At 38.9% G+C, this 24,133-nt stretch overlaps 1 protein-coding gene across 1 annotated transcript in view; it reads left to right on the plus strand.

Annotated features, from left to right (window-relative positions):
• Positions 1-24,133, plus strand: part of NRG3 (neuregulin 3) — a 344,050-nt gene that overhangs the window by 258,446 nt on the left and 61,471 nt on the right. Inside the window, exon 4 of the mRNA XM_072340660.1 lies at positions 17,361-17,387. Coding sequence (XP_072196761.1) covers positions 17,361-17,387 — 27 coding nt within the window. The remainder of the gene's footprint in view (positions 1-17,360; positions 17,388-24,133) is intronic.

The raw sequence follows: 24,133 nt of genomic DNA on the forward strand, positions 1-24,133 counted from the left end.
ACCTAAGTAAGTGGATGGCTGAATAAAACTCTGATAGTTACTGTTAGGGTCCGGGTGTTTTCTTCTTCTGTACTGTGAATTGTGTTTGTACTGCATTCTTTGGTTTGGCTAATTTGATAGCTGGTCAGAGTACCTGAGAACAGATACTGGACTGCACAGTTTCTTGTGGATTGGAAGGTAACTGATCGGTGAGATGGCAATTATTCATGTCTGATCCCCTTTGCTAAACTTGGTTGTCACAAGGAGAGAAGCTGTTACCGGGTGTCCTTAGTTGTATGCAGGGCTGTGAAGAAACAGCTGACCTCAGCGACTGTGTTGAATTGATGTAGAATCTGTCCCTAAATTTATTGTGTACCTTGTGACTATTCTTGAGTGCAGTTCTTACAGGTATGATGCAGTGAGGCTCTTCACAACCCTTTCCACGAGACATGGGGAAAGGGCAAGTAATGAGAATTTTTATGGGAAGTCACTGTAGATGCTAAATTGATACCCAAATGGTTGGGTGCTGAATTGTAAGATGCTGTACCAAAAGGTTTTATGAAGTTCTAATTTGCTCACGAGAAATCTTTTTATTTGATATGGGGCTGTGTGGCTCCACAGTATTATTTCTGCAGCACACTACGTACTATGCTGGTCATGTGCTTCCATGAGAAAATACCCAAGCAGATTCTAAATGAATTAGGTCAGGTTCAGGAAGCTGTTGCAGCATGAAACTTGGTCAAAGCCAATTAATCTGCCTGCTTGCTGAAGTAGTAATCTTTCTTCCCCTCTCCCTAAAGAAGAAAAGTAATTTTGTCCATCCTCAACACAGTAACTCTCATGAGCCTCTTCTTCAGTACCAATTATGTGTTTTCGTCACAGCCCAGTTTTCTCCCGTCTGTTCCTACTGCATTAATCTTATCTGTTTTGAGTGAGTGACAGATCTAATGGCAGAAGCACAAAGTTCAAGGTCTAGAAGGATCTCTTGGGTCTTCAGAATATTTTCACAGGTGTATGAAGAATATACATAGCATAATAAAGCTAGAGAACTTGCATCACCATAATATTGCTTCGGGAAAAGAACTGGATTGCTGTCTTTGAAGTTCTCTGTTAGTGCCTTGAACTTCCCTAATGAGTGTTGTTATTTTTAATGATAGTCTTGTTCCATGTTCTGTTCTCTTCCTTATGTTTGCAATGCTCCTTCAAATCTTTATTTTTCTTGTTCTCCTTGTTAATCTCATTACTGCATCGTCTGATAAAGTGTATGCTTCATCTACATTATATGTAATAATAGCCCTAGTTTTGAACAAAGGATTTGTTCATAACTGAAGATCTCGTGGAGTTAGCAGTAAGGATGAACTGGTAATAGTCCAGTATGTTTGATATAGCTAGGCTTAAAAAAGAATGAGTGAATTCTGATCAGGACACACAAAGCAACAGTAATATAGTTATGCACACAGTCTTTCACAGGGAAATGCCTTTCCAGTGGGTTTTTCTTAGGCTCATACTGTTTGTTTCTCTACCTCTCACAGTCTTCATTTGATCCTCTCTTACTACTTTTCTCTATTGTCAAAACTTCTAATTTGACTGAAATTCTGGGTGAAACGTTAGCCACTTTTGGGGCAGACAAAAGGAAGGTTGAGAAGAATATCCATCCTTTATTGCTACCAAGGACAAGGATAAGGCTGAGGCAAAAAATGCCTTTTTTACTTATTTATAGTCAGAACAGTTTTCCTTGGGGTACTCAGTTCCTTGAGCCAGAACACAGCAGTGGGGAGCAATATAAACATCATGTAATTCAGAAGGATAGAGTGACCTGCTATTCCAGCTGAACTATGACACGTCCATGGGGCTGGATGGAATCCACCAGAGAGTACTGAGGAATCTAGTGGAAGTGCTCACCAGGACACTTTGCATCAATTTCCAGCAGTCCTGGTCTATTGGAGAGGTTCCAGGTAACTGGAGGCTTGCCAGCATGGCTCACACTTGAAGGGGGAATCCAGGGCACTGCAGGCTTGTCAGCTTGACTGTAGTACTGGTGAAGGTTATGGGGCAGATCATCTTGAGTGCAATCACACAGAGGGTGTGGGACAGCCAGAGAATCTGGCTTAGTCAGCAGTTGTTAATGGAGGGAAGGTCCTGCTTGATCAACCTGATCTCGTTAGATGATTGAGTGACCCACCTGGTGGATGAGGAAAAGGTTCCTGCAGTTGATCCAGACTTTAGCAAAGTAATGGTGAGGCTGTGTCTCAAATACTGTGTTCTGTTTCAGGTGCCTCTCTACAGGAGAGATACTGAGGCCCTGGGGTGTGTACAGGGCAAGAAAGCTGTGAAAGGTCTAGGGCACAGGTCTTGTGAGTCTCAGCTGAGGTAGTGGCTTGTTGTGCCAGGTGAGGAACATGAGGAAGAACTTCTCAGAAAGAGTGGTGATGCACAGGGTGCTCAGGGGAGTAGTGGAGTCACTGTTGCTGGGAGTGTTCAAGGGATGTGTAGACGTGGACCTGAGGTACGTGGCTTAGTGGGCATGGTGGTGGTGGTTGGACTAGATAATCTTAGAGGTCTTTTCTGACCCTAATGATTGATTGTATGATTAATGTGCTCGGTGTGCTTTCCTCTGGTATGGGCAGAGTCTTTGGTCTAATTGATCTTGGTTTCCTCTTAGCAAAGAATGCAGTCCTAACCTGTAGGTTTGTCTTTTCTTACGTAACATTAGTTCAAGCTATGATAGAATACTGTTTAAAATTGTTAGATTAAATAAAGTCACCACATTTTATAGCTATGCTCAGATGGGCAAATTATCTCCTATTTCTAAATATCTGTGTCGCTGCTGATAGATTTCCTTAATCCACTTAGAACAGCTGTAGAAAATTATTATTTTTTTCTAATATGTACTTTATGCTTGCAAATGCTCTTGAAAAATCACCGAGAGCTCTGTGGAAGTTGCCATTGTAATAATTGTAAACAATTGTGTAAAATTACGCTGTCATGCTGTCTGTTCCAATTAAACTCATAACATTTTGTATGCAGCAGAGAAATCCTTGTAGTAAACTGAAGAGAATGGGTCCTTAACAGTTCTATTAAAAGGCAAATTGCATTTCTTCATAGTTTAACTTGAGAAAAAACATATGTAGTCAGCCTCTTTTTCTAAGATTAAAATGCACTATCATACACAATTTAACAGTAAGCTGCAATCCAAAATACCACTAGGATTTTACCTATCTATCACAGGCAGAAGATGATCTTTTTCAATTATATTAAACACTAGCTGTGAATAACTAGCATGTACAAAAGGGACTAACCTAATCTGCTTGTACTGGGACATTCTTCTGCTGGCTATGAAGCGCTTTCAGCTTTCACTGACTCTTTGTAGTCAGTTACTTGGAGTAGCAACAGGATAAAAGTGATGCCTGTTTTTGTGGCTTTATGATTGTTCTTTGATTTCGTAAAGGAGCGGTTTAATTGAAGAACAGAGCATCCTGTTGGTGTTTTGCAACAAATGAACTTTTCCAGTTAGTCTTATTGTCAATATAGTCAATTAGTCTTATTGGCAAATGTGAAAATGTGAGGTCCAGTTTCAGTTTGTTTTTTTCATTCTCAGATGAAGGGAAGAGAGGGCTGAGGGAGAGCACAACTGTAACAATCTGTTTCTCACTCTCAAGTTTTTGGTATGAATTCCTTACGAAGCACTGCATCTGAAATTCAAATGATTTCCAGGTGTATGAGCTGTCAGCTGGTTTAAGCACAGGGAATGCTGACACTTCAGATTTCCATCATTTTGATTATGCAATCTTTGGGCAGTCATATGAGTAACCTGGCCAGACCACGTGCACTTCAGGGCATTTAGTGACCCATTAAGAATGTCATCATTGTTTCAGGTTAATTAACAATAGCCAAAGGCTCATATCAAACATATTAGTTGTGTCAGATAAAAGTGCTACAGAGAGAATAAAAATAAATGGATTGGAGTTTGAGTTTCTTACAGTTAGTTTCTCACTCACAAAATGGAAGTTGTGAAGCGGTGGGTCTGCACGGCAGTGCCTGGAGTTCACCTCCTGTATTTCAGATCTGGTACTGTTGCAACACCTTTAGCCTGTGCTCAGTTCCTTAGCGATGTCACGCTCAATTGCCTTTAAAGCCTTGATGTACCCATCAAAACAGCTGAAGCCTTCTGAATTCATGGTACATATCGCATATCAATTAATGTTTCTGTAATATTTATATATATATATATTATTATTATTATTATTATTATTATTAAGAGATCTGTCAATGGTACCATTGGCTTTACAAAACATAGATCTGCTTGTAAACTGTGAAAGAGCAATTGCAAATCAACATTTTCCTGCCTTCAAATGATAGTGAAGTAGGTGAAAAGGTGTTAAATCATTGGGTATCTCTGTGATGCTGTCAGATGTTTAAAAGATGATCATGTTGAAAAGGTGCAGGTTGTTCCTCGTAATTTAGGGCGAATTATTCTTCAGCTTAACATTCTTTGCATATCATGGCCTTAGATACAGAAAGCCAAAGTTAGCAAAACCAGAGAAAAACAATGAAGAAATGTGTAGTCGTACCATAATGTGCAGAAAAAGTTATCATTAAATAGCTGAGTTTAGGCTAATTTGTCTAATTCATCGCAGTAGAGTTTGGTTTTTATTACTATTGTTATTATGGCTGATTTTTTTCTTTGTTATGGCGGAGATACCACGTAGGAATATCCAGTTAGACACAATGTTGTTTTAATGACCATCTGTGCTGTTCATAGACATGGAATACCTCCTCTCCCAGTTTTCCATTCATCCAAAGGTGAGAATGGGGAGGAATGGTCTCCCGTTTGCTCAACGGAGAAACATTTATCCTCAAAATTGCTATTTCTTAAGAAAATGTTTATGAACAGTGTAAGTGATTTCTTTTGTTTTGCGTAGTTATTTTGCCCCGAAGAGTGTTTAATTTTGTTGAAGTCAGCCTAATGAACTGTAAGAAAATGGAAACATCCAATTGTAGAGCAACTAATGAGCTTCCATCACAGTGACAGTGACTTCAATCCACCCAGGCAGACTATATGTGTGTGCATGTTTTAATAGCATTTGGAATGTCTGTCTCCAGATATTTATGTTAATGCTTAATGTGCATCTCAGCCATATTGAAAATGCTTTCCACAGCTACGGTTGATGTTGCAGACGTCAACTTGTGCTAATTCTTCAAAAATTTCTTCTTCATGCACTGTAGCAAGCATTTAACATTTCATACTTAATTGTTCTACGTGTATTTAGCTTAGTTAAATGAGATACTAAAGTGGAACAAAAGTCAGCGAGATGCTCAAATTGCTATTGCATGTTGTCTAAACAGCATTAACATCAATAATGGATAAAGGAAATAAACTGTAACTGTATTATGATGGTCTTGTGCAGGAGTATGTGGAACCTACGCAAATGTTAGAAGAGAACATCCCATATGACTACAAGTATTGCATAGGTCACTCTGAAAGTAATGCCTCCTATTTAAGCTATGGCAGATAAAAAGAATCATAGAATCATAGAATTACCCAGGTTGGAAAAGACCTTGAAGATCATCAAGTCCAACCGCAGCCTAACCAGTACCCCATCTCTAAAAAAACCTCTGCTTAATCATATCCCTGAGTACCACATCCAAATGGCTCTTAAACACATCCAGGGATGGCGATTCAACCACCTCCCTGGGGAGCCTATTCCAGTACCTAACCACCCTTTCTGTAAAGAAGTTCTTCCTAATATCCAACCTGAATGCAATAATGCTAGTTGATAGAGCAAAATCTCAGCCACCAAAAGTGATTTTTCAACGTAGTCATTATATTAGCCATTAGCTAAGCTTATTTGCCTGCAATGAGCAAGCGCCTGTGTGCTTTGCTTGTAAAAATTTGCACCTGCAGAGGTGACCCGCTGTTGCCACTGCTGAAACTGCAAATCCTCACACAAATATGATAGCAATGCATTTCCTGTAGTAAAAAATGTTACTTCCATTTAATAATTCTAGATAAAATCCTCCTAGTGGGACAGTAATCTCCTTCCTCGGCAGTTGGGATTTAAGGGAAATCTTCAGACTCACGATGGCACTTCTCTTACATCTGGACCTCTAGTGGAGTCAGCACAATTCCAGCCTGCTCAGTCCTTAACTTGTGTATTGGGATAAAATTAGTAATTCTGAGTCAGATCTCCTCTCTCTGGCGGAGTCTGCCTCAGAGGCGCTGGTCAGAGCTTTTTACCTCTATTATCTTTCTTTGTGGATTTGCTTTTCTGGCAGTTCTGGAAACACTGTTAGGTACACGCTGTGGGGTTTTTTTTGTTCTTTTCACATGGCAATGTTTTATAGCAATGTGGGGTTTCCATGTGTGGAGTGATGGCGATGGCAGTGATGGTTCCTTTTAATTTTTTTACAAGAAATATTGGAAACGTGTTTGAATGAATATAAAACTGATACAGTTCATTAATTGAAGGATGTTTTAGTATCCATCTGGAAATTAGAGCTGTTCAGAATGATGGTCTGGGAAACGTCAGTGGGTCTGTAAATGCTTTGAGTAGTAAAATATAGGCAAAAGATAAGAATCGCTGAAACTGAAAGATTGACACAAGAGTGAATGAGTTTAAACTGATGCAGAATACATTCAGACTGAAAATAGAAAGTATGTTCACATTAGAAATGTTAGACACTGTGGCTTGGGACCTGAGAAGTGTGTAAGATCTCAGCTGGTCAGCATAATGGTATAATGAGGTAAATTATGTGTCTATTTAAATGTCTTAAGTTATATATTTCAAAAACAAAGTGCATCTAAGCATGAGTCAGAGTCACTGCCTTTTTCCTGCAGTGGTTGCTGGACCTCAGTGGAAGTGTTCCACAAATGAGGATCCAGAATGAAGCTTTTAGTACCCTGCTGGGTGTCTGTTAATGCAACTGTTTGTCAAAAGCAGAGGCAGTCATCTCAGCTGAGTGGATGTCTCATAGCAAATCTAAGTATCTACAAGCCATCCTGATTCAGCGTGTGCAGTTATAGAAATGCGAAAGCCGAACCAGCTGCAATACCACAGTATTTTCTTACACCTTGATATTCATTCTTGTGCTCTAATAACCTCAGTAAGTTCACGCAGGTATTCCTCATGTTGATTTAATGTGCAAACATAAGGAAATATGTAGAGATAGAAATCCTTTCAAGAGTCTGTGAGCAGACGGTCCATTTTAACCCTGCCCCCAGGTGTTTACCAACTTTATGTAATTGTTAGACACCTGAATTCTGGTTGATTCTGGTTGCAAGGACTGGTGTGTGCAGAGCTGTGGTTGCCCTGCTGCCGGCTGCCTGAGCAGCACTTAGCTAGAGCTGCTGAGCCGCTCCCTGTTCTGAAGGGTAACTTGCCTTTCTCCTGTTGATGCGTCATAAAAGTTTAATAGCCCACAGAGAAGGAGGAAGTTTCAATGTGATCTCACAGTTTTTCCCTGAGCAAAGTCCTGCTGATTTGAACAGTTTGACAAAGCAAAGCTAAGCAGACACTCAATTAATTTTCATTTTAAACTTGATTTGATTTTGATTTTCTGGACTATCCTACATAACTCATTCACTTATGTTCTCAGTTTGAACTGGAAAGGAATTTGTCAAGATGATTTATGCCCTAATGAGGCCTAATGGTCTTGCACTGGAAACACTGTTTTCTTTGGTATTGTTAACGTGTAACTGAATGTGTAAGTATTTTAATTATCTCATGAAAGGATAATTCAAAAGACTTTTGATGAGGGATTGTTCTGTATGGTGTTTTGGGGGCTGTTAGATACTTTGAACCCTGAGAATGTTTGTATTATGGAAAAGAAATCTGATGCACTTCTGATGATCTATGATCTTGATGAGGTAACTCTCCAAGGGCAGGGCATAGATGCTTTTCCAGTCTTTCTTGATGTCTTTCTGCTTCCCTCTTCTCTCAAGTCTCTTTAAAAATAGACTCCACATTCTTTACGTAGCTTTTAAGTCGCAGTTCACATATAGGAAGGTCAGAGAATAAATTCTCTTCTTTCCTATGTCTTTCTGATGCACTGCTCCACATGTCATGCTGCAGTAAGGACAGGTAAAAACAAGATGGAAGCCACTGGTGCTATAGATGTCAGGACCCAGGATGTTCCTGCCAGCTTCTGCTCATGTCCAATCTGTGCATAACCAGTTCATCCCTTTGAATGGCTCTGACAGATCAATTACAATCAATTAGTTGAAATATTTTGGTGCCCTTTGGTGCTATTCTCACATAGCGTTCTTAACGATTGCAGTGGGTCACCATGCTCAGGTGAGAGCATTTAGTTTTTCTGCTCACACCGTAAGTAACTGCAGGTTCTGTGAACATCCCATGGTTTTGTTGCAATGTACCATTGCGTTTTGTTGTTTGCTTTGTTGCTATTGATACCATCTAGCAACCTTTTTCAACACTTCCTCTGGGCTCCTTCGAATCTCCTGTATATTATTCATCCTCCCTCAATTTTCAGTATTTTTTTTTAAGTATTTGGTTGCTCTGTGAAATGACAGTGAAACAAAATAGAAAACTCTGAAATAGCACTTGAAACAGCCTTTGTACTCCATTTAGCATACTCCTTTATCACTTAGTAGCATGAAATTTATATTAGAAAAGAATTTCAAGACCTACAGTATTTAATCACAGGAGCAATTAAAATGTTTTTCAGATTGCTACCTACCTGGTATCAGATGCCATAAATTCATGTCACATATCTGAAATATATCTTTCATCTTTTAATTAAAATGGCTTTCACTAGATGCTCAGACTGAGGAAGATCTGATGGTCATTGTTTGCTTTTCATTTTGCTGCTATATGTTTGCTTTCATTATTAATTAAGCACTTCCAAGTAGAATATATTTCCATAAACTTGACACAAACAAGGCATCTTACGCACAGAAAGAAGCCTTGGTTCTATTTGCATGTACTACTTTGGCTTGCAAGATAAATTGATATAATATTGATTGATTATTTTACTGTTTGATACTAAAGGTGGGATCGTAAGCACAGGTTGTGAGCATATTGGGAGGGTGCGTGAGCTGATGTCCATGAAGTAATGTGTCATAGTTGGAATAGCTAGAGCTCCAGATAAGGCATATTTCCTTGGTGCTTTGTTAGTATGTCTCAACTCTGTACTTTTCAAACCTACAAACAACTCATCTCACTTCCAAACCTGAGATTCAGGAATAGGTCTCTGCTTACTGCAGAGCTGCTGTCTCAATTAGAGTGGTCTTCCAGCTGCCTGGCATAGTATTGATTGGCTCTAACAAATTATTTACAGGCATCAGTGAAGGCTTGTTGGAACTGGGTCAGTCTCAGAGGATGGAGTGCAGGGAAGGTTCCACAGGGGGGGGGTTTCAGACAGTTCTTGGAGGATAACGCTGAAGTGTGCCTGTCCTTCAGGGACAACCTGAAAACAGCAGGATCATAAAGTTAACTAATCACTTCAAATGCCTGTGTGAGTTCTCACCAGCTTTAAATAAGATAGCTGCAGAAATCTTTTTATATATAAATTTTCAGATAAATGTGACAAACCGTACATCTATCTATGAAGCCACTTTATTTCTGCAGTTTTTGATCCCTCCGATGTTTAATACCAAAAAAGAAGTGAATGTAGTAAAAACAGCCCACTGGGCAACCATTGTTGTGGGTTTATTTTCTTTTTTGAAGAAGCTGTTAGTTGAACTGTTAAACAAGTAGGGGGGGAGTTAATACTGAAAAAGGTAAGATGTGCCCCAGATTTGGCATTGTTCCCTTGATGTGTATCTTTTGTGCTGACGTGGGAGAGTTGTGCAGTAATGGTAGCATTTGCATCAACTGCCTTTTGGTATTTCCTCCATTGAACCACAAGAGATGTTGGACAAATGCTGTGTTTTATGATGAAGTTCACTACAGTGGAGGTCCTTAAAAGCTGACAGGTTTACAGTCTTGTAAAATTTGAAGGAAAAAATGAAGCATGTTGGGTTTTTTTTTTTTCATTTATTTTCTGTAGTAAATAGGGGAGGTGTATGGAAGTGAATACTGAGCAACCCTGTTACATACATGGATTGTTACCTTGCAGCTGGATCCACAGTGCGAGATTTCCATTCCTGGTTTCTTACAGTTAGGTCTTAGATAGGACTCAGTGCCATTTGGAAGAACACTGATGTTCTTTGTATTGATAAATTTTGGAGACTCCTGAGACACAGGCGACAAAAGAGCCCAATAGGCAGCAAAAGCCAGAAACACTGGTAAAATTTTGATTAAAACCTATGTGTTTTAATCATCATCCAAGCATGAAGCACAGAACTGCTGGAAATCAGCCTTAGTAATGCTGCTCTATGAAGCAGCCTCTTACATAAAGCGCAAGACTCACACAGTAAGTGCATGGTGTAGTTAGAGTGAGTTTAAATAATTCTTGTGGTTCGTTCTGAATTATTTAAAAACAAAGTAATATGACTGTCTTCTTTGTGCAGCGAATGTGGTTACACTGAATGCCTAAAGAAATGTATCTTCCCGAATGAGGGTAGATGAAAACCAACATCTTCCTAAAAGGTCTAAGTAACCCTCATATTTAATTGAGCCTCCTGAATCCTGCTATGCAAAAAAATGAGAGCAATTATCTAGGCGTATGTAAATAAGTATGGATATTAATAAATATGGAAATTTTCCTGTCATCAGAGTAGAGATGTATATTTCAGTCATTAAATTCAGTCAGTATTCAGTCATTAAATTCAGTCAGTATAAGTCTTGGTGTATATAGCTGTATTCTGAGGCTGCTTGTTGCTCAGGTTTGGGTTTTTTTTGACTGCAGTAGAACCAAATTACTTGGTGCATTTGGGAATAAAGCTGTATTTTCCACAAATTGATGCACATTCCTTGTCCTGAAGTTGAAGAAAGTAATTAGGTTTTAAGAAATTGACAAAAACTTACAAAATTTGCTGTGCCTTTGGAGAGCAGTAACCCACGATTGCATCTCAACATTTTCTTGTAGTAGTGAAGTGAAGGACAGCTTAATGATCTGTAGAAGGGATAAAGTTACATTTAGCATGATAAATGCTTATTAAATGTCATATGCTCATAAGATGAGGGAGCTATTAGCAATTCCTCTACTGTTTCTGTGAGGCTGGTTATATTTTACAGGCTTATATTCTCAAATATCCACTTGGAAATAATAGGGCAGAAATCCCGGTAGTCATTTCTAGGAAACTTGTAGACTTATTCCACCTTAAAAGAGGTTTTTTGTCATTTATTTAACCAGAAGAGGATTTTTTTTTTTTTTTTTTCCCAAAGAACACTGCAGTCAAATGAAATATTATAAGCCTATGACAAGATAAGTAATCTAGTTCAAACACAGTTCCAAAATGTTTTCTAAACGATATGTTTTGCAAGTACTAGTGTTTCTGTTTGTTTTGACAAGAATATGATTCCTGTCTTCTAAGTAGCTTGATGTGGGTTTTTCATGACGTGGTTGGGGAGGGCCAGCTTCTACAGTGTAGGCACTGTCATTTTGAAAGGATTGACTATCATGCCAGCAGCTATTGAAATGCAGCAGAAGTGCCTAATTACTTACAGCATTTCACAGATGCTCAATTGAGATTAGTACAATCAAATCCGTTCACCAGCATACCTGCATATGAAGGCAAGCCCACCTGTGCAAGTCTTGATAAGAGCTGCGTGAGGTGGACAAGGACTACAGGCAGAGCAGATTTTGATTCCGTGAGCACCGCTGAGTTAATGACATAGGGATGGGTAGGAGAGCGCATTGCTGTCATTATTTTCCTGATGATTCCTCAGTTGTTGCAGAGCCATAACCGCTGGTGAGGTGGTTGTGACTGCAGGATGAGTGTAGTCATTGATGGAGCAAGGGAGCAAGATGCTGCAGAAGCCCAAGACAGTAATTCAGAATCATAGAAGCAGGTCACATAGTTACTTCAGTGTTTTGTCTTCATGTAGTTTGTTTTAATTTTCAGTTTTAGTACCGGCTTTTTCTGATCTACCAAAACTTCAGGATATCAGTGAAAAATGGATTGACTGATTGATTTTTTTTTTTTTTTTTTCTAGGAGAACTTAGCAGAATCTTTGGTTATATCTGTTACTCACAGTCAGCGAGACACAATGTGTTGTTCAGTGTTTACTGCAGTTGCACTAGATTGGGTGAGAAGAATTGGTTACAGACTTGTCACATTAACTTAGGACTTTCACCTTACCTTTAGAGAAAACTTGAAGAATAACTATACAGGCAGCTTCATTTCCATTTAGTGTAGTTACTCATTTTTACTGAGATAGCATTAGATTTTTAGGATTTATTTAGATTTATAGCGGTAATGAAAAAAAATTCTACTCTAGGATGAAAAACTGTACTGATTTACAAACTATGGATGTCAGTGCAGATTGTCTACGTTGTTCTATGAGACTAAAGTTGTTCATTAAAATCCAGCTTTTTGCATTAAAGAGAAGTAACTTTTTTCTATTAGCTGTAGAGATGATAATTTGATGTCTTTAAAATGACAGAGAACGGGCCTCTGTGAGCCTGCATGCTGCAGGTGAGTTAAGTAGTTCAAGCTTCTAACATGTCTACAACCTGTGAAGATGGCAGCATTGCTGGTATTTATTTTCAGAAGTCAGAAAAAGCCTTTCAACTTTCATGATGTAAAACAGCCAGGAGCATTTGTCTGTCATTCATAGGGAGAGTAAATCAATAGTTTATTCAATTATTCAGCCCTGTGTATTATTTATATTAAGAGAGGTTTTGCTGGATGTTTTTCAAATGCTCCTTTGTTACAGAATTGATAGTAGGTGGGAGTTTCTAGCTGGAGGCTGCACTAACCTCTGCAGTCGTATAGATATTCAAGGAAAATCTATTTTTTTTCCTTCCTTCCAAAGGAAAAAATAAATAAAAAAAAAAAAAAAAAAAAAAAAAAAAAAAAAAAGAGGAGAAGGTCATTAACCTTAGAACATAGTTTTCAATATTCAGTTTCGTGGACTGAGGATTTTAATTTAGTTTAAAATACAGTTAACCCTAACTGTACAAATTCAGAATGTCAGTAGTTTATCATTGTTCACACTGAAAACATATGCATTGTGAAGCTTTATATAAATAATGTGCTTGGTTTGTGGGTTTCTTCTTGTTTTTCTTAAGGGGGGTGTATTACATGGAATTCTCACCATTGTGTCTTAATGTAGTTGGAACAAATTGGTGGAATATTCGGTACATTTACATCAGCTAACATGCAGTGAACTGCCCAGCTATTGCTAGGGAAATTCACGTTCATTCTTCAGACAGTTTGATTGGCCTTAAACTCTGTCTTGTTCCCTTTAACCAAACAATCTGAATTAAGAATACTGGAGTGGTCCAGCATAGTTTGCAACATATTCTTGTGTGGCATTTTCTTGTTCAAGACAGTAAACTACCAAGGTCAACTGGGCAGACCTTATGAGTTAATTGGAAACAATAAACTTCATTTACGGGGGGGAAGTACTTTGCATTCATATTATAAATATGTCTCCTTCGTATTTAAGTCCGCCTATTTTTAGTGCAGATTTAAACGTCTATAACTATGTACGGTGATTATTTTAATACTGAATATTTTTCTTCTACAGATGGGAGACTTTTAGGTGTTGGGTTTATATTTCTTTTCATAGTGTAAGTTAGAATGCACATGAAGTACTGAAACCATTCTTTAACCAGAAGAAATAAGTCCACATTAAAGTGGCTAAGACATAAGCTCCAGCTAACCGTAATCCAGACCCAAGGCTGCACATTACATACGAAGCTTTAATAAATTGATATGTAAGCAGGTACAAGTTTATCTTCTCTTGTGCTTGTTATCAAGGATTCCCATGAGTGGATCTAATCATGAAGAGTAAATTAAAATGGCTTTAGTATTAGCAACAAATTCAGTAAGTACAAGGACTATAAGGCTCAGTAGTTTTCCCACATCAGCAACAAAATGCAGATATATTCATAACATTAAATATAAAAGTTAATAGTCTTCCTGTCTATTAGTTCCTCAGAATAAAACCATACAAGAAAGAAAAGAAATCACAGTAACAAAAACAAAATACATTTGCATTATTTTGTTAATGAGCCCTTTTGGGTAGCAGAGCCCACATTCCAGTACACTGATGGATGTACTCTATCACTCATACACATTTTTGTTGAACTAAGGCCTTGGAGATCCTCCATCACCTGATGGTGAATGGCTTGGCACTCTCCTTTCTGTCTCTAATGTAATATTGGGATGCAGTTTATCACGTGTGTTGTGGTCATGTAGGAATACAGTCTTTTACTCCATGGTGCCATGCTGGGAGTGGGATTCTGCATTTTGGTGCTCAGCTTAGCCTTTGGTCAGCACCAGAGCTTGCTTTCTTTCCCTGGTGCCTGGCTGTGCAAGCCCTGGTGATCTCTTAATACGTGCCTGCTGAATGGGTCTCCTTCCTGACGGCAGGAGAGGTCTGGTTCTGAGAATGTCCCTTGGAATTATAGAATGATAAAAACCAGACTGTTAAAAGAAAAAGAAAACAACAAACAAGCCAGAACAAAATCCACGCGAGTTTACCAGTGTTTTTGAGTAGTGCTAGTGTGTTGCAAGTTTGGGGCACTACTGTTACCAGTAGCGCTTTGACACTTCCAGTCAGTGGGACACGCACAGGCCCCAGCTGCATGCCACAGGTGACCTCCTGATAATGGATTTGGGTGCAGGGGCCCTGGGTATCAAGGCTCTTCCCAAAACCTGCAAGTGACCACGGTCATGGAACAGCACAGAGCTTTGATTGCACAGGGATTATTAATTGGTTTTCTGTTTCCAGGATTCTGCCTACAGAATTTGTATAGCTGTGCTTAATAGGTGGATGGCTTAGATACTTTGCTGTAAGGGTTTATCCCGTTAGACATCCTTTATCATCATCTCTGTCTATCAACTTTATCTGCAATGTATGTTACGTTGGTTGTTCAGGTTGCTTTCCAAGCAGTGAGATATTTAAAATACATAACCTAACAAATGCCCCTTCCTCCCCAGTATTTTCAAGGAAGCCTATGGGTTACACTTGTTTCTCCCTACACATAAACCACTCCAGAAGTAAAACCCTTTCTGTGCTTTAAACAGAAAGGTGTATTTTATAGACACTTTTTGAGATAACTGCCTTCTAACTGTGTTGGTGTATTCCATGAAGGAGACTGCAGGCAGCAAATTGAAAACTGCCGTGTAGAGAACATGTGTAGCCCACTTGGGTAAGAAGGGTTTATCAGCGATTTCTATATAGATATAAAAAGATAATACAGCTTGGTCTTCATGTATGGATATCCTTGGCTTCCTAGAGGACTGGTTTATTGTGTTTTGATCTCCATTATCCTTTTTTAAATGTAAGCAGTTATCTTAGCAAAAGATGCAAGAATGTGAATTCTTGCAGGCGGGTAATATTTGTGGATTTTATAGGAAGGGGAAATTAGAAGAAGAAAAGTGAGGTACAGCTCTGCAACTATAGCACGTTGAATGCCCTTCTCATATTTCTGATCTTATGTTCTTCAAGAAGTTATGTTTCTGCATCAGTTGTATTAGGGGTATTTGCATGCAGTGTGAGTATCTGAATGCAAGAATATTGATGAGAACACTGCAATGTCGAATGTATGTATGGTTTTAACTTTGTATGTCAAGTTACATACTTATAATACATATATGTATGGCTTTAATTTCATGTTAACATTCTATACATATAATACATATATGCATGTCTTTAATACTGGTAATAGAAGACTCATTATGGTGTTGCTGGACTTGGGTAATGCATCTGTCCTGACTCCAAGCCAGCAAGATGTTGATACCACATAGCGTTACCTTACATTATTTTCTTTTGAGATGCATTTTGGGTTTTTTCCATGTGGATACATATAGAGTTTAGGAGCTGTGTCCTAAGTTCTGGTATATGAAGTGAATCAGTCAAGCTAAAGTCCAATGCTTTTTGCTGGAAGGATTGGGAGGCAAGTTACTCCCACTGCTTTCAAAAGAACATGGAGTATCTCACGTTCTCATCTAAGGTGCCAGGTCTGACTATTCATTTTGTAGTGTCTGGAGTTACTGTTCTGTTTACGTTGGGAAATTTTCTTGTGGATTTGCTGTGTAATTCTGAAGTAGCTTTTTGAAAGTAACCATTGGATGCGTTAATGCCCACTTGCTTTGTGGAGCTCTATGCACTGCCTGAAAGATCATAGCCTGGCTCAGCCTTGCTTGGGAAAAGTAATGTATTAACCTGCTCTGTCTTAAGGAAATGTGACTGTGAATTGAAAGGAAGGCAGAAATAATTAATATATTTTGCTTTTAATAGACTTTAAAGGAAAACATTGCATTTCCCTCAGGGGGGGAAAAAAAAGTCCTTCTTGGCTCTTCATAATCCAAATGATGACTTCCCATTTTAAAGTAACACGTTTCAAGTTCAGCGCAGAAGAGAACTGTGGTTTGCACCCTTGAAGAATGTCTGGTTTTCTGCAGTACCAATTTGGATTTCAACCCACTGAGGAGTCAGTTTTAAGTTTTTCTATTGCCCTGATCCTCTAAAATAACTTCTGTCATTTTTTTTTACCAAATAGCAATTTAAACACACTTCCTATCAACTTAATAAAGACTTTTCATAAATTAAAGTCTACTTTGCACTGTAACATTTTTGGCAACAGAATCATACTGTAATTAGTCACTTGAAAAGGGGTCGTGAGGTCTTTTGAGCTCCATATGGCAAATTCAGCCTATGCTTGAAATAAACAGAAGATTTGCTGCTTGTAAGTTTCTAGAAATTATTGCTGTGTGTACCAGTCAGATGGCAAATAGGTGGCATCTACTATCTCCCGAAGTCAGCTCTCTGTTATGGAACAGATTGCAGCAGCGCTATCGAGTTGGACGAGAGAGTGGCTGCTGTAGCATAATGAGAGCTGCAAAACTTAGTGAAAGCGTTTCATTTCTTTGTCTAGTTCTTGATCTTCTTAAGAGAAACTGAAAGCAAGAACTTTACTTAACTAAAGATGGTACCGTATTAAGAGAGAATTTTCAGTAGCAAGAGAGAATAAATTCCTGTAATTAGCCAGTTTAAGGCAGTTCAGTAAGTATAGTAACAGTGAGAATGAGTGTTTGCATCCATCCCCAGACACTCTTGCCTTATGTGGCAGGTCCACATTCTAGAGTTCTGACTTAAGGTTGCTCCTTTTTGACTAATACTCATAGACTGGGTCCCTGAAGTGGTGTTGAGTTCTGCAGCACAGCCATAAAATATCAAATGGTACAAATGATGACAGAGAGGGTATTTACTTTCCAGTCTAACATTTCCCTTTTCTTGTTGTTGTTTTTTTTTTTTTTTTTTTTTTTTTTGTTTTTCTTTTACATGCTTTCTTGGGTACAGCAGACCATTTAGGAATTGAATTCATGGGTAAGTTTTGACTTCTCTTTCTTTCACTGTTTAACATTTATCTTGGTACCTCATTCCAAAACACGTGGAATTTAATGGGAAGTCTCCCATGAACTCCATCAGTGGATCTTGGATTGGGTTTTAATGGCAGGTCCTTGTATATTTATTATGTCATGATTTTGTTTTTCTCTTATTACTAGAGGATTGTAAGCTACATTACGATGTTTTTGTGTTATCCTGGTGTTTAATGAAACACAGTAAAAACTATATGACCATATTACGCCATTTTTCTATGAGATTTGAGGAGAAAGTTAAAGCATGCATTTGTGTGAAGGAGAATAAGTTTTTAAACAGATTGATTTTTATTTTCAGAATATAGTGTTGAAAACAGTGTTCAAGTGTAACTAGGGTTGATGTTAAACATTTCATTAGCATTTAGCAGAGGAGTTGCACGGATATTTTTAAGAAAGACAGCAATTAATTTAACTATAGTTTACTCAAAAGCTTAAGCAGGCTTGAGTAAATGATTTTGATTTTGAAGATTTGCTTCCTATAATTTTTGGAAAGAAAAGGTGATTTTTCTATTGACTCTGCTGCCGCTGTGTTGTGTGTTCATAGCCTGAGGGTCTGACAGGTTGAATAGGTCAGAGCTTCACCTTTCAGCTTGTGATCTTTAGAGAGCATGGCTTATTTCCTCTAAGAAGCCAAGATCTGTCCTTAGCGGGGTTAGTGATCTGGTGTATCATCTGTGTAAAAAAACAGCTTGCGTAAACTACTGTTTATGACTAAAAGCACTACAATAAGAAGCTGGTGAATTCATATGGAAGTAATAAAAAACCCAAATTCACTTTGTGTCTTTGGCCTGTTTTGAATATTATTCCTTTTTATTATTATTATTTCAAAAATAAAAAAAATTATCATCTAATGACTATCTAATGACTATTGATTATCATCTAATGTTGTCATGGGAATTTTTTTGACAAGTGAAGTATCAGTCGTCATTGTACCACTGTTGTGATGAGTGTTGATGACATAGCAGACTGCTTAGCAAGAGGTTAGGTAGCAGGTAGATGGATGTTTTCCTACTGCTTTTGGACTTCAGTGGCATGTATAGAGACCTGCCTCCAAATCTGGGTTCCCTAGGTGAGGGCAGAGGTTTACAATCTGAATGCAGTGCAGTGGAGGCTCACCAAGATGGTCAGGGGATGGAGCTCATGGCATGAAAGGAAGTGCTGAGTGCACTCAGTTTCTCAGAGGAGATCAAGGTGAGATCTCCCTTCCACTTAAAACTCCATGATGGCTGCTTATGGAGAAAACAGAGTTGGACTCTGTGGAGGTACAGGGGGGAAATATAAGAGGCAGTGGGCACAAAATTGTCATTACTTATTATGAAAGTACTTCAAAATGAGAGCGGTCAGCCACTGGGACAGATTCACTAGAGATACTAGGGAGCTACCATTGCTGGGGAGTTTTAATGTTTAGCTGACGGGGCCCTTAAGCACCCTGATGCCAATGCATGGTGGGCTCTGCTGTGAGCACCCAGTTGGACAGGGTGACCACAGTGCTCCTTTTCAGTCTGGGTCATTCTGTGAGTTCTACAGGTTTGGTGTTTCATGTGAGTTTATATGAAACTGAAAGTAGGGGGGGTGGAAATTAACGCAGGTGTTTTCATACACTTAGTTGACAAGAAAGCATTTCATATTGAAGCTGCTACATATATTCCAATTTTGCTGAGTCTGCAAGCAGCAATTGTGAGCAATGTAAATCAAACGATAAGCATATATATAAAGAAAGAGGATGAGAAACATTTATCTTAGTTTCTCTCTCTCTTTTTTTTTTTTTTATCTTAACACATCTTTTTTAAGACTTGAAATAAAGCCAAGCCCTGAAGCCTTGGCTCGGAGTTGTCTTCTCATATGAGTAGCTTTTTGATTGTCTTATTTAATATTGGAACGGATCCTAATTGTATAGAAATTAATGAAGTTGTATGTCTGTAGAATGGAAATATTATGACAGAAATCTAAGATGTGACAGAAGTCTAAGGTGTTTTTCTTTGGGCTAAGGAAAAGCAAGATCGAGATTCAGGCATTAAAGTGAAATGCTTGAGCTTCTTAAAGACTTGATTTTATTCTTTTTTTAGGAGCTACTTGGGATGAGTAAGCAAACACAAAATGATTACTTGACAGGTAGAAAATAATGAATCTCTGTATGCAGAGACATCCGGTGATGGTATACTGATCCCATTAGGGTCACTAGTGCTGAGCCTTTCCCATGATTTACTTCTGTACTGTATGAAATAATCTCAATAATAGAAATAATAGGGATAAGTATTTTTCCACTTAAGAGCAAGTGTATGGGTGACGCAGAGCTTAGCACTGATTCTGTGGGATCCAGAGCATGCTTTCTAGTGTTTTCTTTGCATTTGTGAATTCAGTTGCTTTAGAAATTCAATTCCCATCATTGTCTTTTGGAAATGTTGCCTTTGAAGTTGCTCTGTTCTTTGAGGAAAATAGCATTATCCTTGAGTAGCATAACGTTGAAGCAGAGGTTCTGAATTTCACTTTGTTCTTACGAGTGGGCAATGAAGTAAAGGAAGATAGTGCTGCGCTTTGTCTTGGAAGCTTCTTATAATTATATGAAGTGAAGAGTATATGAAAAGTTAGTTTCAATCCCTGCCTTGGCTTGAAAATTGTTTTTGTTGCTTTTTCATAACTTGTTTTACAAGAGTGAAAGCTATGTAGGCCTGGCTTCCCAGGGAAGGCTGGCTTCTTCCAGGATGAAGGCAGAAGCTCCTGAAGATATGAAATAACCACCTGCGGCGCTGCCCTGGTGTGCCCTGAATGATTCATCTGGCTTAGCTGGCATTCTCTGAGGAAAAGCAGATAATCAAGGCCATTTTCTGTTTGCTGTACACAGAAGAGTTGCTGGAGGATACGTACATGCCCAATCTTTTTACTGTCCTATTAGACATCTGCTGTCCATGAGTTTGTGTGTTGTTTTGAGTCTTTTGTATCCCTTCCCCCACAAGCTCTGGTGGCAATCAGTTGCAGAGGTCACTTCAGTGTGCATTGGTTTGGTATCTTCTGAAACCCACCTCCTGCCAGAGCCTTTGGGCATCCTTACTTCTAACAGGCAACATGGTGTGAGCAGGAGTTTCGCATTCAGTTTATTCACCACTCTGACTGCTCTGTTATTCCCCATCACATTCTCACCTTCCCCTGCCCTCTTTTGGATGTTATCTAGTTTGTTCTATATGCATTTGCGCATTCCCAGGCATGCCTTGTACCTTAGTATCCTTGCTGGCCTTGGTTTGCAGTGTCTGTTTCTTCATATGCAGAGCAGAGATAAATGCAGACAGGTTAATGTAGCATGTATGTTTTAAAATGCTGCAGGTAAAACAACGAATGTATGCTTCTGACATATGCGTGTGTAACTGCTGTTAATTAAATGGAAGTTATGTATGTGTTCAAGGGACGTTACGTCCTTAGAAATGTACATTTAAGAATTGTGGTCAGTATGGCCAAGCTTTATGCAATTTCTAAGAATATGGACACAATCCGTATTGCCTGGTGCCTCAAATGAAAACAGTCTTTTTCTGTCAGGGTTTCTGCATTTGCATTCCTCAGCTCTCTGGGGGATCTCTTGTGGCAGTGTGCATTGCAAAGGCTGTTTTCTTCCTTGCATAAGGCTACAAAGTTCCCTTCTTCCTGGCCTGTGCTCTTCAGCTGCATGGGTGCACATTTCCATAGGGCTCCCAGAGCGTCTCACCTTTGGTGTTGCAGGCAATGTCACGTATGTTTCCAGCACATGGGTAAGTAAACATTATCATGATGTTTCTACAATTGAACCGAAAATCTGCTTGCACTGTTTTGTGTCAATTGAAAGCTGTCTGGCTGATGGTGACACTTGTGTTGTTCAGCGAGATTGCAACAAAAGGAGGCTGGAAGAAGCAGTTTTTAATGAATGGGAAACCAATGCGATTTGTTGTAGATGGTGTGAGGGGTATCTACAGGTTGATGTCTGTTTCCTTGATTTCACAGCTTAATGTTAGCATTGTTTTTTTTGTTGTTATTTTGTCTGATGGAAATATTGATGGTGAAGCCATGTGTCTCTGGGAACCAATAAGGCTGGTAGGGTTCTTTCGGTGTGATGCTGGCTTGGGGAGACCGACATTAAACGTGCCTGTCCCAGCTGCAGAGTAAAATCATTGCTCTAACTCCCAGCTCAAAGAGATGCAGAAGCCAGAGTGTGATCATTAGAAACAAATATTATGGCATGAATCGGTCTGCACCTGAGACAAGGAGTCATCAGTTTGCCTTGTTGCTTACAGCAGGAATGAGTGGAGTAAGGATGTGCCAAGGGATGAAGTGTGAAAGTGAGTTGTGGAATAACCTGCTACGACATGAACAAACACGACCACTGTAGCTGAAACAGTATCTGCTGGATCTGAAACTACTGTAGCACTTCATCTGATCTTCCAGAAGCTTTATCTTTTGTTCTGTAACAGTAGCGTGAAATAGATACAGATACAATAAAATACAAAACCATCTGAGGTGAGTACAACGGGGTAGGCTGCTACAGTGATGATGGAAATATAGCCATTACGTTAAATTAAGCAGAGCAATAAAGTAACCCAGGAACTGGACTATTAGTAGAATTGTTCTCTATATGTCTCCTTGTGTTGACTACAGTGTGGAAAGAGTTTATTTTTTTTTGTGTGTTCTAAATGTCAGGGAAGAAAGTATCTGCTTTGTTTTCACTCCGCTGATTCTCACCCTGTCTTCATTGTGATAAGATGCTTGTATGCCTAAAACCTTGGGAGCACATGATAAATAGACTCTGGGAGCTTTGGTCATGCGTTTTGATTTTTGCTAACCACAAAAGATGCTCTGCTGATAAGCAGCAGTATGAGCAAGACAGAAAAATAGAACCGAAACTATTTTTACTGTTTAAGAAGAAATAAAAAGGCAGAGTTCATTAGTTCCTGCACAGCTCACAGATGTGAGACATCCTCTAAAACTCAACGTCTTGTAACAGCAAACACACAGTGAAAATAAATACCAGTGGATGGCTTTAGCTTTGCTTCTTATTTCGCAACTCGTATCTGTAATAAAACCCTGTAATGCTCTGTCTTCACTGTAAGAGAGAATGAACGTTCACTTATGTGAGCAAAGTATATATATATATTCTAACATGGTTAAAAACAAGAGTTCAACTTTCCCTGTGTTTTTTTTCTATTTCATTTATTTATTTTTTAATATAAAGCAGGTTGATCCTTTTGTGGTAATGTGGGGCACTGACTGTTTTACGCTTCTGATTTACACATATTCTTTTATTAGATATTCTGGTTACAATCATCTCCTGGTAATCTCGAAGTGGATCTGTCTGCTGATTATTTTGTTCTTCAAGCGTTTAATGTATCTCATCATGTCCCTGTACTCAATTAATAAATTCATGAAGCTGTAAGAGTACTGAGATGGTATTATTTGCTGTTGTTGTTCCTTTAGTCCCTTTGTTACTCTAATCCTGCCCAAACTTTTCTTTATTTCTGATTTTAGCAAGGGCTTCAGCTTTGGGCCCTTGTATTCCTGTTTAGTTTGTGAAATACCTGCCTCTTTCAAGCAGGCTGCAAAATAACAGCGGTGTTCTGTGACATTAAATGGCTTTGGATCTTCACAGGATTATTTTAGCTGGGAGGAGCAGTCATTTATCAACTCTGGAGTAAAGACCACTGGAAGAGTGAACTGAATAACAACAGCTGATGTGTGTGCGCTGTGGGATTAGTGGAGAAAGCAGAGGTTCCTCAGGTAGGGGAAGCTCTGCCACTGGTTGCCTCTTCTTAGGAAAGTGTACCTCTGAAATGAAAACTAAGTGCATCTGGTGAACACACTTCAGGATCTCTTTCAACACCTTGGCTCACGTCTGCAGATCTGGCTGGTGTTGTTTCAGCCAAAGGAAGAGGTTTATCCATGAGTGGTTGTGACCTAGCTACCATCTGCAGCTACCACACCAGTAGCTGTACTGCTCACTTTCTGTGCCATTTTGCCAATTTACCTACATTTGCTATACCTGAAATGGATTGGGTTGGATTCATTTGCTTTAGAAAGGAAGACTAAGACTTACCTAATGGTTAATTTACATTTACTGTATTGGCCTGTAACACTTTCTGCACACTTCCCCTATTAAAGTAGTAATTTTGTCAACTGTGGGTAAACTAATGATAATTTATATTACTTACTCTGAACAACCTTTTTGATTGCTGGAATTTTCTTCTAACTAGCTAACTTACCACTTGTGATGGAACTTAAGGAAACTCTCTGTCAATTTATCCATCTATGTATTGAAAACGTAGTAAGTTCGCAGCTGTAGAAGCCAGAATTGGTCATGGTTTCCTATTTGTTGATCTGGGGCTGGGCTGGGTGGAGGCGGTGGTTGCCTTAAGCGCAGCATAGGACTCTGTGAATTGGATGTATGCCAACAGTAATGCTACATGTAACTTTGAGTCTTTCACTTCCCATGCAAATGTGTGGTCTACAACTACAATGTCAACATGTCATCTGTGGATTAAAAACAAGAAATAGTAAAACCTTAAGAAAACAGATATTTTGTACAAGCTTCCAGGTAAGTGACTGCATAACTCTTGTTGCTGGGTACAAAACAGTTCTGTACAAGGCTGTGCTCTATTGTCACTTCAGAGAAAGGGAATTGTGCACCAAGGCTGGATTTCAACTGAGGACACAGTGTCTCTTTTGTGTACAGAGGTTTTT

The sequence above is a fragment of the Excalfactoria chinensis genome, chromosome 6, assembly GCF_039878825.1.
Source record: "Excalfactoria chinensis isolate bCotChi1 chromosome 6, bCotChi1.hap2, whole genome shotgun sequence".
NCBI classification, from domain to species: Eukaryota; Metazoa; Chordata; class Aves; order Galliformes; family Phasianidae; genus Excalfactoria; species Excalfactoria chinensis.